The sequence below is a fragment of the Molothrus ater genome, chromosome 8 (genome assembly GCF_012460135.2).
Source record: "Molothrus ater isolate BHLD 08-10-18 breed brown headed cowbird chromosome 8, BPBGC_Mater_1.1, whole genome shotgun sequence".
NCBI lineage: Eukaryota > Metazoa > Chordata > Aves > Passeriformes > Icteridae > Molothrus > Molothrus ater.
Window position 1 is genome coordinate 2,999,560 of NC_050485.2, and position 19,080 is coordinate 3,018,639.

General features: G+C 46.6%; 1 protein-coding gene across 4 annotated transcripts in view; it reads left to right on the plus strand.

The window, feature by feature from the left end:
- The window catches only part of P4HA1 (prolyl 4-hydroxylase subunit alpha 1), a 29,360-nt gene that overhangs the window by 7,294 nt on the left and 2,986 nt on the right, over positions 1–19,080 (plus strand). For 2 of the 4 annotated variants that reach the window (XM_036385538.1, XM_036385539.2), the window contains exons 4-14: positions 1,282–1,433; positions 2,121–2,258; positions 3,999–4,238; positions 5,042–5,229; positions 6,238–6,414; positions 10,416–10,486; positions 15,324–15,423; positions 16,346–16,399; positions 17,571–17,636; positions 18,068–18,136; positions 18,811–18,907. In XM_036385538.1, coding sequence (XP_036241431.1) covers positions 1,282–1,433; positions 2,121–2,258; positions 3,999–4,238; positions 5,042–5,229; positions 6,238–6,414; positions 10,416–10,486; positions 15,324–15,423; positions 16,346–16,399; positions 17,571–17,636; positions 18,068–18,136; positions 18,811–18,907 — 1,352 coding nt within the window. The other 2 variants (XM_036385541.1, XM_036385540.2) reach the window with 2 other exon arrangements.

A 19,080-nucleotide genomic window follows, 5' to 3' on the forward strand; every position in this document is an offset into this window, starting at 1 on the left:
GTGTAAGCACAGCTTATTGTTGCAGCTCTGTTTTCATTTTATCAGAGGTGCTCCCTGGGAGGTCAGGAGGGTTTAAGTAACTGTCATGGACATTTAAAAAGAAACTGGGAAAAAATGCCAGCGTTGTGTGTTGGCACCTGGAGGATACTGGCAGCTGCTCCTGCAGTGGGAAATGCAGGCAGGGTTTGACCCTGAGCCACGTGAAGGCACAGGGTGAAGTTGGTTCCTTCAGTCTTGGCCTTGCTCTGAGCTGGAGCTGGTCCCCAGCAGCTCCTGTGGTTTGGAGGGAGCCCCTCACTGCTGTGGCTGCTGGAAATCCCCTGGGGGCTGGCAGAGTGCAGGAGAACAGGCAGGGGCAGTGGGGAGAGGCAGCAGAGGCACCTGTGACAGCTGTGAGCCCCTCCCTGCCAGGTACAGCCTGCAGCTCCCAGCCAGGCAAAGCAGGTCCTGGAACAGGAGGAGCTCCAGCTGATGGGCACAGCCCCCTCCAGGCTGCACACTCTGGGTTTGCCTTCTTGCTGCACTTTGGGATTCCCTCTGGGGTGGGGCCCCTCAACATCAACTTAGCCTCATTGCAGGGTGCTCCTGCACCTCTTCATGGTGTACAGCTGCTTCCTCTCCTTTTCCCCCTCTCCTTTTCCCCCTTTCCATCTGTGCTTGTTTTGGGGCACCTTGGGGGTTGTGAATGACTAGTGGTACTTAGAGAAGTTTGAGTTGGAGCTGCAGCACCAGAAACTGGGTCTGGGCTCCTCATTTGGGGCTGTGAGATCTCCTGATGTTGCTTCATCCAAGCTTTCAGCATGGAAAGGAGCTTTGTGGTGAGAGGCAAGGGGTGTCTCACAGATGTAATGTGTGTCTAAACATAAACAATTTGAGCCAAGTATTGAACTGCCTTTCTGTAAGCCTTAGGGAGAAAAAGGGAATGATTGCAAGATTGCAAATGTGGGTAAAGCTTTGTTTTTGATTAGTCCTGCATGGCAGCTCATAATGGAAGTGCTGGCACTGTGCTTTTGGGGCTTGTAGGAAGGAGTTCCTCCAGCAGGGTTCCAACGGGGCTGCAAGAGCAACACAAGACTTGGGCTGCAGCTGAGGAAGAAGATTTAATAAAGGAAAAGGAAGTAGCCCTTCTTGTTCCTTTTAGAAGAACTCTAAGTATAGATAATGCAAAGCTTGCAATTTTGGTTGGCTTTTTTATTGGTGAAGACATTTGAGTAGTTTGCAATCAGTTCTCTAGCACAGCACCAGACCTCTGTGAGACTTTAATGAATATTTTCATTCTAGATGGGCAGAGAAGTTGGATCAGCTGACAGCTACTGCCACAAAAGACCCAGAGGGGTTTTTGGGCCATCCTGTGAATGCATTCAAGTTGATGAAAAGGCTCAACACAGAGTGGGGTGAGCTGGAGAGCCTGGTGCTCAAGGACATGTCAGATGGTGAGTGTGTGTGCCTGCAGCACAATCCAGCATCACTGGCTCACTGCAGGTGCTTGCCTGTTGCCTTTCACATGTCAGGGCTTGGATTAGATTTGCAAATCTGCTTTTGAGACTGAGCATTTGTGGAACTCATCTAAATTAGTGTAGTAAACACTTAATTGCTGCCTCTTTTCTTCAGCAAGAGTGGGAGCTCTTTAGCAAGGAGCAGGACATGAAATAGTTGACTGTGAAAGACACTTAGCAAAAGGAAGCCAGGCTGGTTATAATGGACCTGGGAGACTGTCTCAACAGCTAATTAATACCAGATGGAGGTTTGTAGGAAGGAATTATAAGAAAGCAGAGCTTTCAAAAAGAAAAGGCTTAGTCTCTGATAAGGATTCAGCACACTCAGCTTCCCTGTTGCTGTGTGAGGGGCTGAATATGGCAACAGAAAAGGCTCTGCACCTGCCAGCCAGAAATCTGCACCAGTGTGTCTTAAGCCCTTCTGAAGGGGTGGGGTAAATAAAAAGTGTTTATTTTTGATTTCTCCTTTGCTTTCTTACAAAAACCCAAACCAAATGCAAACTGTGCAGCCTGTGCTGTGAGTTCAGGTCAGGCCTGTGTGAAGGTGGATTTTGGCTTTCCCTGGGGCAGGGAGCTCACCCAGTTCCAGGACAGAGGTGAGCAGTGTTTCCCTGCCTTTCCCAGGCTTTATCTCCAACATGACCATCCAGAGGCAGTTCTTCCCCAACGATGAGGATCAGACTGGGGCAGCCAAGGCCCTCCTGAGGCTGCAGGACACCTACAACCTGGACACAGACACCCTCTCCAGGGGGAACCTGCCAGGTGAGAGCCATTTGCATTTCCTAAATGTCCTGATTGCAAATTGTTTGCTCTGTTCCACCTTGTTCAACTGCTCAGCCTGAAGGGAACATTAGGAAGGGGTTGAGCTGCCTAAAATTAATGAAAAAAAATGGTTTTTTTTGGTTGAAATCTGCATCTTTCTTCTAGTTATGGTAAGATAATCTAGTGTTAATAGTTTCTAATAAAAATCAATAGCAATAAAATCTTGCCTGGCTGGGGTTTTTTTCCTTGTGTTGCACTGGCAGATGCCTAGGTTTATTATACAACATAATGCATTTTAACAAGTATTTTTGAGCTTAAACTTCAGGGATTGTGTAAACTGAAGAGCAGAAGATGCTGCATGCACAGACTTGAGCCTCTGTGGCATTGCCTGAGCTGATCTTTAATAGGCTGCTCTGTGCAGGAGAAGACACAATTTCTCTTTTTTGTCAGAAAACTTTCTCTGCTGAGTCTTCCTTGTTTTCCTCTGTTGAAAAATAGTCCTGTGCCAGCTGGCAAAAAAATCAGCTCTGTACAATCCATCTTGTTTTTGCAAGTGCTCATTGTGGTCAGATGCCTAATAAAATTAAGAGTAATTGGCTTTATGTGTTATGATGTATAACCTTGCTTTTGGCTTTGGCTCAAGACCTGCTCAAGGAGCTACAGATTCCTCCTGATGCAGTGAGCAGCTCATTGCTGTTTTCTTCAACCAGCACAGAAATACAAGGGGAGGTTTTGCTGCTTTTGAAGCAGTGAGCTGTCCAGACTGTGTGCAATGAGCTGTACTGGCAGAACCTGGAAATTCTGGAGGATAAAAAAGAATAGCTTGGACTCTGGAGAGCTCCAGAGGAGAACTTCCTATGTGGTCACTTGTTTGTGCTCCTTTCTTCATTCCCAGGGAATTTCTTTTGGTCCAGAATCTCAGCTACTGCCAAATGATTGTGTCCTTGGAGGGTTTGCAGGTTCAGGCTCAGGAAGCTGCAGTTGCTGTCCATCACAGGAATGGGCAGCAGGACAGCTGCCCCCTCTGAGCACTGCAGAGCTGCTGTGAGAAACTCAGAATGGGTTAAGATGTAATCAGGGATGTAATTCTAGCTGTTATAAAACACTGGCAGGTCCTGTTTCCCTTTTACAAGATAAAACTTGGTTTTTCATAGGGCCTGTATTTCTAGAGGCAAAAATAGGAATCTGTAATTTGCCTACTAGTGCTTTAATCTTTCAGAGGTCACTTAAAATGTTTCTAAAAATGACTGACTTGAAAAAAAATCCCAAGCTGGGAATTTACTCCCTGATGTTTTCCTACTCTCCCCCACCAAGCTGTCACTAACAAGTCGTGGTTCAGTAACATTTTGAAAGTGATAATGTGATGTCCTTGAAAACAGAGTTCTGAAACTTCAAATTTGGCTTTTTTTTTTTTTTTTGCTTTTTTTTTTTTTTTTTTTGCTCTTGCTGGAAGTGGTTGGGGTTTTGAGGAAGGAAGGTTTGTTTAATTTGATTTTTCACTAGTGGTAGAGACATTTAGCTGTTCCCTGGTATTCTGGCAGTGGAAAGCTGCATCTGAGTGCTTGTGTGCCAGGGATTTACAGGCTTTAGAGACTTCCAGCAAACAGCTACTGCAGAAGGGAGCTGTGGGAGAACAGAAATAAAACCCTGCTGTGAGGAATGAGAAATAACTCAAATGTTTCTCAGAGCACAGGTCTGGAACCCTGTGTAAACTCTTTTGTTTTGCTCTAAAATACCCAGGTGTGAAGCACAAATCCTTCCTAACAGCTGAAGATTGCTTTGAGCTGGGCAAGATTGCCTACACAGAGGCTGACTACTACCACACAGAGCTGTGGATGGAGCAAGCCCTGAAGCAGCTGGATGAGGGAGAAGTGTCCTCTGCAGACAAAGTCTACATCCTGGACTACCTGAGCTATGCTGTGTACCAGCAGGGGGACCTGGCCAAGGCCATGGCACTCACCAGGCGCCTCCTGGAGCTGGGTGAGGGGCACAGGGACACAGCTCTGCCTGGCTTTGTCCTGGCACTGCAGCCTTGCCTGGGATCTGACTCCTATATGCATTTGTAAAGTGTGGTTTTACATTTTGGATGGGGATTTGATCCTTTGGACTGAAGGGTTTTCCTGACTTCTGTCCCTTTACCTGTCTGAAATCTGCTTCTCTCCCTACATTTTGCTTTCCTGAGTTGAGATTGCTTCCCCTTAGGTAGAGGCAAAACCAAAATTAATGACATTGAAACTAAACTGGTGATGCTGACATCTCTGCAGATGGTTTAAATACAAATTCAGCATGCTGAAGATGAAACACTTTTAAAAACAAGAAATACAGAATACAGGACAGTGAGATAAGAGTCCACTTCATGAAAAATGAAAGCATTTATTCTCCTGTGAATACTCCACTGACTGACTGTGTAATGGATGCTCTGGGAAGCTCAGAACTAACCCTAACATAGCAAGAGCCACTTATTAAAGAACTGAAGCTAATTCTGTAAGTTAAAGAGCTTTGTCACCAGAAATCTTAAATCCCACCAGGGTGTTTTCAGGTTTTCAGTCAGTCATGCTGTGCCAGCTCTCTCCCTGTCCCATTCCCTTGTCTCTCCCTCTGAAGTGGGGTGGGCTGGAGTGGCCAAACCCTTTTGCTCAGTGCTGGGACCCCCATGTGCAGTGAGGTTGGAGAAGCAGTGGTGTGCATCTGTTTCCTTTTGCTTTCTGTGAATAAGCACTTCTGGATGATTCCTCAGGGGCTGGAACCCTGCCAGTGATCCCCGTCTGTTTCTCTGTCCATAGATCCTGAACATCAAAGAGCAAACGGGAACATGAAATACTTTGAGTACATCATGGCTAAAGAAAAAGAGGCAAACAAGTCCAGCACGGATTCAGAAGAGCAGGAGAAGGAAACTGAGGTTAAGAAAAAGGATTACCTGCCTGAGAGAAGGAAGTACGAAATGCTGTGCCGTGGGGAGGGGCTCAAAATGGTAAAGTGGAGTAGACTGTTCTCAAATGTTTGAAACCAAACAATGTCAGGAATTTGTGTGTGGTGTGCAAGCAAGGAAGTTGTTAGAGCAGCTGGATGAGTGTGCAGAGCTGAGGATCTTGTGTTGGATTTCTGCCCCCTTTGGCCTGTTCAGTAGACAGAAAGTAACACTGCCTCAGGCACTGCTGGCTGTCTTGGAAGTGCTCCATCCGTGTAATTAATTGAATAAGGATGCTGAAAGTTCAGAGTTACAGACAGAATTAAATAGGGTGGTGTGAGTAGTTTGCAGTCAGTTCTTTAGCACAGCACCAGACCTCTGTGAGACTATAATGAATATTTTCATTCTAGATGGGCAGAGAAGCTGGATCAGCTGGGGTGGTTTTTTTAGTGATGAAATTATCTTAGTAGGGTTGTGTAAAGTAATTCTTGCTGAAGTATTGTACAGCAACATGAAAGTGCAGACAGCACTGACCCCTCAAACTGAAATCATCTTCTTAACCTGTCACATAAGGAGGTGGGGAGAGTGAATTGTTTGTGTGTCCAGGATGTGTTCTGCCCTTGGAGATACCAATGTCCTGTGGCAGTTTATTGTAAATCAAAGAGGAGAGAATGATGCATCTGACTCCACTGATCTCAGAAGGCTAATTAATTACTTAATTATACTACACTATATACATTTCATTTAAACTGAATCTGCCAAGCACTCACTCTGCTCACACCTGCACACACTGCTCTGAATCCATGACTGTCACCAACAGTCCCCACACACACACACAGCTGGCTCTGACATGCCAAGGAAACAAAACATCCTCACTTTGGGTAAACAATCTCCACATTGCATTCTACTTTGGCACAGCATGGGCACAGCAAGTGAGAAGAATTGTGTTTTCTTTCTCTGAGGTTCAGAGAATGTGAATCTCAGAAATCCTTGGGAAGAACTGTGCCTTGCTTTTCTCTGTGCAATGTGGCAGCAGCAGTTGTCTGAGAGCCCTTGCTGTGCTCCCTGCAGACTCCCCGCAGACAGAAGAGGCTCTTCTGCCGCTACTACGACGGGAACAGGAACCCCAGGTACATCCTGGGCCCCGTCAAGCAGGAGGACGAGTGGGACAAGCCCCGCATCGTTCGCTTCCTGGACATCATCTCCGACGAGGAGATCGAGACCGTGAAGGAGCTGGCCAAGCCCAGGGTAAATGCTCCCCCTTCCCTGCCTCTGGAACCTGCAATAACTCGTGTGCTGGGTGTGAGTGTGAGTGGCTGGCTGCTCTGGAGGGCAGGGGTGTGCAGTGAGCTCACACCTTGCAGCCCTTGAAGGAGGCTGGCAATTCTCTGTGGTGACTGGAGCCAGGTCCCAGCAGTGCAGGATTGTCAGGCTCTTCCAGCTGACACAGTTTCTGCTGGTTTGGATGAGGTGGAGAATGTCCTCCAGCAAGAGTGGACTGGAGTATTCCTGACCTGTGTTTGGTTTTCTGCTTTTGTTTCTTTTTAAGTCTGGAAGGGAAAGGCAGCCATTCCTCTGGTCCTGGAATGCCACCTTATTGTATAGACAAGAAAGAATGGTTATAGTCTCCAGTTTGGTGTAAGACTGGCTGCTGTTGATGCCTTGAGAAGGCTGAGCTAGAACAGAGGCCAGAGAGTTAAAAAATAAAGCAGGGATTTATTAAAAGGAAATCCTCAATGGATCCACCTTGGGCAGCACAAGAGCCCAGCCAGGGCTGCACCCAAGATGAACCAAAATGGTCACAGAAATGGATGACTGGTCACAGGGTCTCACACTTTTATAAGTTCTGCTCCATTTGCATATTGGAGTTAATTGTCTAATTACAGCTTTAGGTTATGAAGCCCCATCCTGCTTGTTTTTCTCTCTTCATTCCACTGTTGATAATGCTCTTGGGCCTGAGATTTGGATCACTTGTCCTTGGTCCCCAGCTAGAGAAGGAATTGTTTTGTCTCCCTACTCTGTGAAGAGAGCTCACCATCCCCTCATATGAAGCTCAGAACTGCACACTAAAGCAGCACAGAATCTGAAGAATATAAAAGCTAAAACTTGAGGCCATCACTGTCTCCAGGCTTGGAAGCTGCCTGCAGATAAAAGAGCTTTAAGAGAGCTGGACATAGTTGGTGGGTTTTGGCTTCTCATTGATGATGGTGGCTCATGAACCCTGTCTGAGATACTGGATGCAAAGGTTGTTGTTTCTCAGAGAGGAATAATCCAGGGCAGCTCGAGTGTCTGAGAGAACAGGAGTGTCCAGGACAAACAGCAAACTGATGGAGTTGTGTTCTGTATCCAATTGGTGCAACTCTGCATCTTCAAATGTACACTGAAGATGTAGTTAGTTAAATTAATTTATATTTCCATCAATTCTAAAGACTTTAACTCATAGAAATGTAATTTTCCTCCTTTTTTCCTTTGCTTTTGGCTTAAATAGCTTTTGAGCTGAGCTGAGCAGATGGAGACCAGGGGAATAAGGGCATTCAGTGCAGGAGAAGCTGTTGGCTTGGCCAAGAGCTGTGGTTGTACAATGAGCAGCTGGGCCTGAGGCTGTCCTTGGCCTCCCAGGGAGCCTAAAGGGATCTTAAAGCTCCCTGAAGGCTGAGCTGTTGGACACTGAGAAGAATCTCTTCACTGAAGAGTTTGTCAGGCTCTGGTAGGGGCTGTCCAGGGAGGTGGCAGGGTCACCATCCCTGCAGGTGCCCAAGGAATGGCTGGATGTGGCAAGGTGGGCACGGATCAGAGGCTGGAGTTGATTATCATGAAGGTTTCTCCAGCCTCAGTGATTCTGTTCTGAGGTCTCTGAGGTAATGTTCTGAACTGCAAGCAGGAAGTGCAAGCTTTTCCCCCCACATACCCGTGAGGCATCTCCTCCTGCTGCCCTGGCAGGCAGCTTTGCTGCAGGGCTGAAAATCAGAGCCTCCATTGCTGGTCTGGAGCTGTTGGAGCTCCTTTGCTGCAGAGTGATGCATCCACACTGTGGAATGTGACCAGACCACTACTTGACAGAGTAGAAAACTGTCAGTGTGTGACTGTAAGCTCTGAGCTTGCTGAGGTCGCTGTTTTCCTGTCAAACACTCAGCTCATGGCAAAGACTTGGAGACCTTTATGGCAGGAGCATCTGTATGCAGTTACTGCTCCCTTATTCCCTGTGGCTGAGGCCTTGCACGGCTCAGCAGCAAAAGGATTTTGTTCTTGGAGACCTAAAGGTCATCTCCTCCTTCCTGCTGCTGCCATCCTGTGGGAGGAGAGTGCTGATGTGTGCCCAGCCTTCTGCCCTGCTGGCAGGATGAAGCCTCCTTATTCAGCTCTGCAGTCTCACTGGAATTGTAGTTTGTGCCTTGTTTTTTCATGTGTCTGCATGGGAGGAGAGCAGAGGCAGTGTGCTGGGAGCTCCCAGTATCTTTTCTTGTAGGTATGGAGAGGCCTTGGCTTGGTTGGTTTATTTCAACAGTGGAGAAATGCTTCTGATTGTTTGGGAGTTGGCATGACATTGTGCCTTTTGCAAAATTTGGGCTCTGCATCCCAGCCTTTGCAGTTATGAGTGATGGAGAGTGCCTGGCAATACATGAACCAAGCTAAAGGGCACATGTGAGGTTCTGAGTTGGAATATTAACACAGATGGGAAGGCATGAAGTAAATGGAGCACAGCAGAGGGAAAGGAAAGCCTTGAGGCAGGAGTTCCCACTTTGTGTAAATGTGACCATGGGTGAAGCAGAAGTTTGTGGGAGCTCAGTGCTGCTTTTGGTACAGGAAAGCACCACTTGTCCCCATGCCACACTGCTGTGCTGCTCCCAGAGCATTTCACTACAAAAGAAATCCAAGCTGCTGTAGTTTGCTTTATTCAGACAACCATTCTTACTACAGACATGGAAACAGCACTTGTGGAAAAAACCTTAAAAAACCAGACAAGAAACCTTTCATTTAGTAAAGCTGGAGCCTGCCCTGGTTCCCTGTGGCCCTGCTGGGCAGGGCAGGTGCCAGGGTGGTGGCATTGTCCCCTGGCCAGGCTTCTGAGTGCTCGGAGTGCTGGGCTGCAGATTGTGCTTGTAATGCAACTTCTGATGGTTCGCTTCACAGCTGAGGCGAGCCACCATTTCAAACCCCATAACGGGAGCCTTGGAGACGGCACATTACAGAATTAGCAAAAGGTAAGAGAGCTCTGCCCCAGGTGTGGGCCTGCCAACCTCAGTGTGTACGTCCTGCTCATGCTCAGGAAACCAGCTGGGCTGGAGAGACAGCTTGCAGTCCACCTTGTGATTCCCTGCAGATCTGTAACAGGCTGGTGCTGCTGAGTTTCTCAGTCTTTTCCTTCAGCTGGAAGTTCTGGGGGCGTGTTTTGATTTGTTCTTTCCCTTTTGGTCGCCTTCTCAAGTCTGTTTTTTCAAGCGAGTCTCTGCAGTCAGTGTGAAAAATACAAGATGCCACAAAACCTTCAGTAAAATCTGGGTTTTGTTTTTAATCTATACATTCCTTTCCCCTTGCTCCTTCTCACAACCAGGAATTGTCTTCTTTGGAAAATGAAGCAGATCTCAAAATGCCTCAATGGGTGTAAGAAATGCTTCAGGTCCTTGCTGTGCACACAGACACACATCTCCTTGTCCAGGATAATCCCACACTCCCAGCTGAGCTCCTTTACCTCCTGCCTGACACAAACCTGGCAGAACACAGGCTCGCTTCCACCGGCTCCTGGTTCTTTTCAGCTTGTCCATTAAGTACTACAAGAGCTGAATTTAGCCAGTGCTTTCCAAAATTGGCTGGATCTGAAAGAAACCACCTGCCCCTGCTTGCCCTCCCTTGGTTTTAGCCATGGTAATTAAAGATTGGCTGCAGAGGCCATCAGCACTGAGCCAAAATTCTGGGAGGAGTTAAAGCTTCTGGGTGAGGAGGAATTGTCTGAGAAACTCAGCATCATAAATTACTTGTAGAAAGTCTTGATTTTAAACAAACAAACAAAAAAATTTAAAAAAAAAGGAGAAAAATAATAAAGGGAGGAAAAAAGTGAAAGGACAATCTAACCAAATTATTCCAACCAATTTGTTGTGATTTGGACATGGCAGCTGCAGCTTGTGTTGCCCTTCCAACCATTGCCAATATGCGAGCATCGCATCCGGACCAATCGGAACCTTTCAAACACCTGGGGCTTGGCCAAAAGCAGCCTGCAAGGTGGGTAAGCCTTGTCCTTTCTCTTTTTGTAGCTGAGCCGTGCTACTGTTCATGACCCTGAGACTGGGAAACTGACCACAGCACATTACAGAGTCTCTAAGAGGTAAGGGGAAGGCATTCCTTGTCTGAGGAAGTGTGTCCTGGGGCTGTGCTGCTTCAGCACAAGGATTCTGTGTCACTCTCCTTATTCTTCAGCCTTTCTTTCCAAGAGAGGGGCCCAAGCAAGCTGAGCTGTCACCTAACAAAGCACAGGGGCTGCTGAAGTAGGGATTAGTTGTCAGTGGTGGCATTCCAAGGTGGAAGTGCCCTCTCTGGCTGAGCATGGCTTGTGTGCTGTGACTAACACACTAAACACGGGTGTGGGGCTCTGCTGGCACCCAGTGCAATGGGGCACCTGCCTGGCTCACCCCTGCTCCTCAGTGCCCACACTTGCTCAGAGCTGGGAGCTGCTGGGGTTCCTGGCAGCACTGCCCAGTAAAGCTAGGGGATGATTTTAAGGGATTTCCACGGTGGAATGGTGGAAGGTAGAATAGAAACTCAGGGTTCTTCCAGCTGCTTTGACAAACCCCTGAACTTGGAATGGCCTGGAGCTGAAGGGCTTTGATTTAGCTGTGAATTGCTTCAGAAAGGTAAAAGTGCTTCCAAATGTGGGCTCACAGGAAGGTGACTGATTCAGGAATGATGATAAGTCTCAGGAGAACTGGAAAACCACTGGAGCCTTAAGGCCACCTAAGGCCACTCTAGTGACAAGTTGAAAACTTTTTTTTTATACCTCACACCTTAGCAGCACATGGGTCTGTGTGCTCATTGGCACGTGCAGGTAATGGGAATCCTCTGGAAATTGTCTGGGAAGCTCTTACATGTTTGCTCCTTAAAACTGACCCCATGGAAGGGCTTTAGGAACATTCATCTTCCTGTTGGACATGTGTTGCATTTAATTTTTATTTCTGGTTTAATGTTCAAGTCTGTCCATGTCTTCTATCTTGGTTATTTGTCACTGCATATTTGGCAGGTTTAATTTATTCACTTGTGGGGTTTGTCCTCTGTGCCAGACAGGTCTGGAGTATTTACTGAGGAAACTCCTTCATCCTTTTGAACATCCCCTCATGTCAAACTTGCTATGCTAATGATGGGAATTGGAGAAGGTGACCAGATTGCTGATGGAAATTGGGATGCATAATTGGTCCCTACTTAAATAGATGAGGCTTAGTGAAAGAACTTTTTATTTTGAGTTGTGATTTTTCATTAGTAGGAAGTGTTATTCCCTGAGGTAGTGCAGATGCCACGGTCAGAAAAAATAGTACAAAGCACCACCCAACATTAAAGGCCAATTAAAAAAAAACAGGATAGGGCCTGGGGAATGGAACCCTTAAATTCTTAATGAGGTTTGGTGCTCAAAAATGTGGGACTTCCTTCCAGTGCACCCAAGGAACTCTCAGAATTAAATCACATTTTACTGAGCTCTAAATTTTTAAATTCAATATCTTACTGGAAACTGGAATTAAAATTGTAGGGACACATCCAAGAAGTTGGGGAAGGCCATTTTTTGAGGGTAGGATTTAGCCTTGAGGTGTGCAGCTCCTGCTTCTCCCTGCCTTTGCTTTCCTCCCTGTGCAGATTTGCAGGATGGGTATGGATTCCCAAGGGAACCTGACACCTAAATCTGCAGTGGGAGGCAGAAGTCACCCCAGCAGCCTGATTTGGAGGCCCTGTGCTGTTCCTGCTGCCCTCCTGCACTGCCAGAAACATCTTTCCCTTGGAGCTGCTCGAGCTGCTTCAGATTCCAGATGAATCATTGCTCCTGAAAACCAAAAAATGCTCGCTTCGTTTTTTTAATAGATGACTGCTTTCCTCCTCCAAACATTCCTTCCCAGCACATGCCCTCCTAAATTACAGCATTCCTGCCTCTGAGAGAGCTACTGTTCCCTTGGTGGGACGTGGCAGCTCTGTGGAGGGAGGCACCTTGCCAGTGTGTGCAGCACCAGGATAAACCCACCCACTCACACACTGCTTTTACAGAGAAAAACTCCCTTTTCCCCCTTCCCTCTCCTCCCAGCAGGCAGCCAGAGCTTGCAGCATGTCATGCTAAAAGTTTCCACTTCAGAAATACCAGGCTGGGCTTTTACTCACTCCCTGTTGTGTCTCTGCTGGTATTTTTCTGCACACCAAGTGTGGCTTAGAAGGCTTTTAAACACAAATCCCAGTATTTTGTGGCCAGTGACCTACACAGAAGTAGTGTTGGGATGTAATGTCTTCTCCTAGGCTGACCAGTGCAGCTGAGGAGATGAGATCTAGGGGGGATGTGCTCTTGTGTGTTCAGTAGCTCCAGAGAATTCTCTGGTTTTTCCTTAATGTACTGCTTAGACTTTAAATTATTTCTGTGTAGAAGCATCTGCCATTCAAAATCTCTGAGGTGCCTCGTGCAGAATTAGAAGAAGGAGGAACATGGGACATGTTGTGGCTGTCCCCATCCCTGGCAGTGCCCAAGGCCAGGCTGGGCAGGGCTTGGAGCAGCCTGGGACAGGGGAAGGTCCCTGTCATGGCAGGGGTGCAATGGGATGAGCTTTAAGGTCCCTCCCAGCCAAGCCAGGTCTCGATTCCATGAGTCACTATGATTATTCCTGGCTGTTTGTGATCCATATCAAAGTTGTTAAAAGCCCCCCCAGTGTGAATTCAGCACACTAATGGAAGCATTAAATTTTTTATAACAGTTCAAGTGGGTCAGCAAAACACCAAACTTGTGTGGTCAGGGAACTGGGGGGTTGTGTGGTGCTTTTTAAGGAAATACCAAATCCTTCTGTAACTAAATCAGGGATATCTTGGCCTGCCCTGCCTGTGGCTTCCCAGGAATTGTCCCTTTTTTGCTGGGGTCCATCATGGACTCAGAGGTGACAGCTGGTCAAAAAATAGGACAGAATGCAGTGAACCTGGAAGTATGTAAATATTAAAAGAAAACAAACTGCTGAGCATGTTGAAGGCTGTTAATGCTGCATCTCCTGCACCACTGGCCAGGGGAGTCTTTCTCTTTTTTTGATAGACAAGGGCAGGAAAAAAAAGCCAACTTTGGGTGAAGAAATTGTTTTGAATGAGGCAGAGACCTTTATCAGCAAGGGAGCAAGCTGGGAGAGCAGAGAGGAGGGAATGTGAGACAGCTGGAATATTCTGAGGCCAGGCAAAGCCATGGCTGCAGCTTGCATGGCACCTCCAGGGTTAAATCCCCCTGTACCTCTGCAGCACTGCAGGCCTCCCTGTGGTTTTGCTCAGCACCCAGCAGACAGGCTGGCACTTGGAATATGGTTTCAATTCCCTGTTCCTCCATCTTTCATAGGCTTTCTTTGTATGTGGAGGCAGTTAATTTGATTTTTAAAATACATACAGTACTCCCCTTCCTGAAAGGCTGCAGTATTCATTGCCATCTAAATAACCAACAGAGCAAGAATGCTTGGGTTTTGCTTTCTTTGGGTTTCTTGGGTTTTTTTCCTTTATTAACAGACTGGACAGAGGCAGAGAGGGCCTACAGTGAAGCTGCTGGGTGTGTTGGGGCTCTTCTTGTGCCTTAAATGTGAGGTTAGGGCTGCTTGTGAGCATTACCTGGTCACCATGGCTGTGTGGCATGGCTGCTTCTGGGGATTTTTGTTTGCTGAATGCTTCATATCCATGTCTTAGCATCCTTCTGCCACCTGAAACCAAAGGAAATTGTGTTGTAACACCTCCTGTACTAACAAGTGTTCAGCAGTGGATGGGCCTGGGGATGTGTTTGTGCTTGCCTGTCCTGAGAAATCAGATTTCTTTTATCTCATAGTTCATTTGTCATTTAAAAGAAACGCTCGTAGAGATTCTGTAACCTGTGTCAGTGCCTTGTGTCATGTCTCATGCTACTGTTCCTCCCAGACAAAGTATTTGGGGATTTATGGCTTTTTTGAAATGCAAATCTTAAAACTTAATTTAGGATAGATGTGAAGGTTGATTTGAGTAAAAATACATGGATGCTGCTGCTGATAGTTTCCAGCTGGGCTCTGGGCACAGGGATTTGTGTCCAGCAGGAAGCATTGCTGAGCCCAAAAGCTGAGTTAGCTGCTAGAAAAAAAGGTAGAAATACCTATCTCCATTTTCCTGCCAAAAAAAAAAAAAAAAAGGAGGACAACAAGCCCCAAATCATCAATGTTATCACCCATATTAGTGCAGGGGGCTGCCAGGTAAAATGAAGGTGCAGTGGCTGGCATGGGATGAATCAGATGAGCAGCTGTGGAAAAACTCTAATACACAGTAGGAGACAAACATTCTGAAAGATGCATTTGGAACTGAGGTTGACCTTCCACATTAAAGAAAAAAGGTGTGGGGGGGTTAGTTTGGGTTCCCCCTCCTTAAAAATCATTGTGTACCTGAAGTATGTGCTAAATACCAGAGTTATAATAGGCTGTTCTGACAGCAATTGTTCCACCTAATGCATGATTTGGTTGTTTCAGAATGATTTTTAGTAGCACTGCAGAGGGAAGTGATGAGGAAGGGCAGCTCCCAGAGAGCTGGCCTGGAGGTGTGGGACATTTGGGGGAGCTGAGTTCCAGCTACACAGACAGAAACAGTAACTCACCTGCTCCTGTCCCAAACCTTCCTTCAAAATGATCACCCCAGGGGCTGAATGAGCTGTTGGGAGCGGGGTAAGAGCAAAACTGTGTGTGCCTGGTTTAAAAATCAGCTTGAAGCACTGTTTGTAACACTTCCTTCAGCCCAGTGGGGGAATTCAGGCCCTTGGCTACAGAGCTCCCTTAAACCCCTGCTGGAATTGGTCTTTCAAGGAAATGCATTCATTAAATTCAGAGCTTTGTAACACCCTGAAAATACTTCTGGTCATGCCACCAAATCCTTGAGAAGTCCTCAAAAGCAATGTCCCATTCCAAGTGCCTGCAAGTGTTGTGCTGTCACTAACTGTCCCCCCCCAGCGCGTGGCTCTCGGGCTACGAGAGCCCGGTCGTGTCCCGCATCAACACCAGGATCCAGGACCTCACAGGGCTCGATGTCTCCACTGCAGAGGAGCTGCAGGTAAGTGCCAGCTTGGCCTTGCTGCTGGGTGCCAGTCACCTTTTCAGCACCTCTTGTGCTTGCTCACGTGAGGTGGCCACAAAAAAATTCATTTATTTACAGAGGGGGAGAAGAAGTTGTCTTTGCAGAGCAGCTGTTCGGTGTGAAATGGCTTTTGGGGCTGGAAGGAAACAGTGATAACTGAAACTCTGGATGTGTAGTTCCTTTTAGAAACTACTTCCTTTTATTTAGTCAAATAAACTGAGTTTCATGGCCACAGGGTCAAACTTTGCTGCTGTTGGAGGCAGTTAAAAGTTTAATTCAGGGAAGGCCACCAGAGTGTCCAGTGTCCCTGGGATGTGGGAAACCCTGGCTGTATGTGTAACTTGAGTAAAAGTGCAATTTAGAAATGCTTTGCTTTGTTGGCTTGGGGCCTTTAAATGAGCAGCTGCCTCCCTGACTGTGAGCAGAGCACGAGGACTTAGAAAGCAGGACACCCACAAAGCACTTCTGAAACCTGCTCCTTGCCACTCTGTCAAGGTTCCTGGTGATAAAATGGCCAAGGATCTGGGGGAAAATTGATGTTATTTTTTTATAACCAATTGGCAAGAAGGACAGGGAACCCTCTTTATTGACATAGTCAAATTCAGGTCAAAAAGTGGCTTCAATGTGATGATGTAAAAGCACTGTGACACCATTTTAGAGACAGACTGAAAAGTTTTCTGTAGAAGAAAAATGCTTTTCTGCCCTGGGAAGCAGCAGATTCTTACCTGGAGCATCCTGCAGTGCCACTCTTGGATGTGCTCCTGCTGCTGACAGAGGCTTGACATTTCCTGGGGCTTGGTGTTTAAACTTTATCTCTGCAAAGGCTGTAGCTGACAGCCAAACTCTTGCCTGGCTAAAGACTGATTTACTAGATCCTGTGCTTCTCCTCCCACTGTAGGTAGCCAACTACGGCGTAGGAGGCCAGTATGAGCCTCATTTTGATTTTGGAAGGGTAAGTCCTGCTTTGTCTTCACTCTTTCTTCTTCACAAGCCCTGTGTTTCTCTTTTTCAGGTGGCAAATTATGGAGTGGGAGGACAGTATGAGCCCCACTTTGACTTTGCACGGGCAAGTAAAGAGCTGGAGGAGAGCTAGACCTGGTGAAGCCTGGGCCTCTGGGCTGGGCACACTCTCTGTTCTTCCATGTCTATTAAATTTTGTGGCTCTTCCACTTTGCTAATCCATGTCCATGGAGAAAGCCCTCTAAACCACCAGCTGAAGCTGTGGAGGTTGCTGCCTGTAAGCTGAGTGCCAGCAGACTCCTGACAACTGGAAGAAGTCTTATCTCACTGTCCTTAATTTTTAAATTGGATTTAAATTCCCCACCTGTTTTATTCCAGCTTAAATTGCAGACTGCTGAAATTCAGTTGGTTATTTACTGGGCATAATTCTGTGTGGTTTAACCCCTTCAGATTAACCTTAACCCTGCCAGTCCCAGCCACCAATTCTGAATCAGGATCTCTGCTCTGTAAGCACCTGCTCCAAGGCATTGCAAGTGATTAACAGGTTTTGTTTGGAAACACTGGGGTTGTTTCCAGGAGTAACAATTGCTGGAATTTCAGTGCACACAAACTGTGATCACAGGGGGTGGGTTTAGAAACAGAGGTGTGAGAGAAGTTGGTATCAAAACTCATCAAAATGGGGTTCATTCTTGTAAGTGGAGTGCTGGACACTTCTTAGTTGCCTGGCTTGTCACTGAGGCTTCCTCCCTGCTTCCCAGCTGGAATCCAGAGTGGAGTGTGGCAAGGAGGTGTCCCAGCTGACCCTGGCACTGAGAGCTGCCCTGCCTGCTGCCAAGGACAAGGGGGATGAGTGTAATTAAATAATTCAGTTTGCTGTGAGGAGGATTTATAGCCTCAGCCTCAGACAGCACAGTTGTTGTTACCCATTAGAAATCTGGGCTTAATGCCCTCCCTCCTTGTCCTACAGAATTTCAAAGTGCCTGGTTTATTTAAATTGATAGATTCACTCCTATTGCATTCCTCCCCTCCTTCCAAATCGAGGGGTTGGATTAATTCTTCTGCATGAGTCTGTTCTGTGCTGCTGGCTCAGCAGCTGTGTGTCATTGGCTGCTCTCAGCAACCAAAAAGAAATGCTGATGGAATCTGCCTGCTTTTGTTCACAGAAAGATGAGCCAGATGCCTTTAAAGAATTGGGAACAGGCAACAGAATTGCTACTTGGTTGTTTTATGTAAGTGATACATTTCTGCCATCTGTCACTGCATATTCTATACCATGGAATGATTTCATTCTGCTTTTCTTTCATTCTTTTTTACTGAAGGGACTTGCAAGTGAAGCAGTCACTAACTTTGGGGTAATACATATGGGGGGGTCTTCTTACCCAGACTTTGTGGTTCTTCCATGTGTCTTAAGGAGGATTTTCCCCCCAAATTTGAGCATTAGCTTAAATTTTTTGCCTACCTGTTTATTTTTGTATCTGCATCAGTGTTTACAGCATGTTCACTGCCTTAACACTCGAGTGGGAGGGACAAGGCTGGGACTGCACTGGGAACAGAGGGGGTTTGGCCTTCTTAAGGGATTTATGTCAAAATTGAACTTCACTTTCACTAAAAAGTGAGATTTTCTCAGCCTGAACTCACCTGTCCTTCCCCACCTGTTCAGATGAGTGATGTGTCAGCAGGGGGAGCCACGGTCTTCCCTGAAGTGGGAGCCAGCGTTTGGCCGAGAAAGGTGAGCAGGATTCATCCAGCAGATAAATGCACTCCTCCCCACTACCCACACAGAACAGAGCGTGAAAATGAACCTATAAAATAACTGCAAGCACCTCTGTGCTGTCAGAACAGTGCTGTGATTTTCCATAAGTGCAGAAACTGGAGCTGTGCTGGTGATTCCAAGGGCCCTGCTATTCCATGTGTGGATGCAAATGCAAAACACTTAAATACTTCAAAACACATCTTGAAAATACTCAAATCTGTGAGTTCACTTAGTCTTGAGGCATCTGTAGGAAATTCTCGTGTCAGTTTTTCCCCTCATGCAAGGTTTGCCTTTGCTGGCCTGCTGCTCAGCTTTAGTAAATAATCTTGGCTTTCTTAAACTGGTCAGGAGTTGAATGAAAATGGCTTAGGATTTAAAAAAAAATTAAGGGCCAATTATACAGACATACAATAAGTTAAAGGAGACTTTTTCCCAAGAATAAGAATATGGAAAAGAGCCTTCAGTTTAAAAGGAGGCTCTGAAACAGAAATGCACCTACCTTTGCCTTAGTGTGTGTGGTACAGAGCACAGGGCTCAGGACAGGGCTGAGTGTCCCTGCCATTCCCAGGGTACAGCTGTGCTCTGGTACAGTCTCTGACAGCCCTGTGCTCTGTATCACACACGCTGAGTGTCCCCCCTGCCATTCCCAGGGTACAGCTGTGTTCTGGTACAATCTCTTCCCGAGCGGAGAAGGCGATTACAGCACGCGGCACGCGGCCTGCCCGGTGCTAGTGGGGAATAAATGGGGTGAGTACCTGCCTCTGACCTCAGTCTGGGCTCTGCTGGGGGGTGGCTTGGCTTTATTTTTCCTTTGGACTTCAGAAATTACATTCTTTGTAAAGAAATATATTTAATTTACTTTTTCTACCTCATATCTCTCTACGTGTTAAATATATTTTATATAGTAGCATATTTCATTA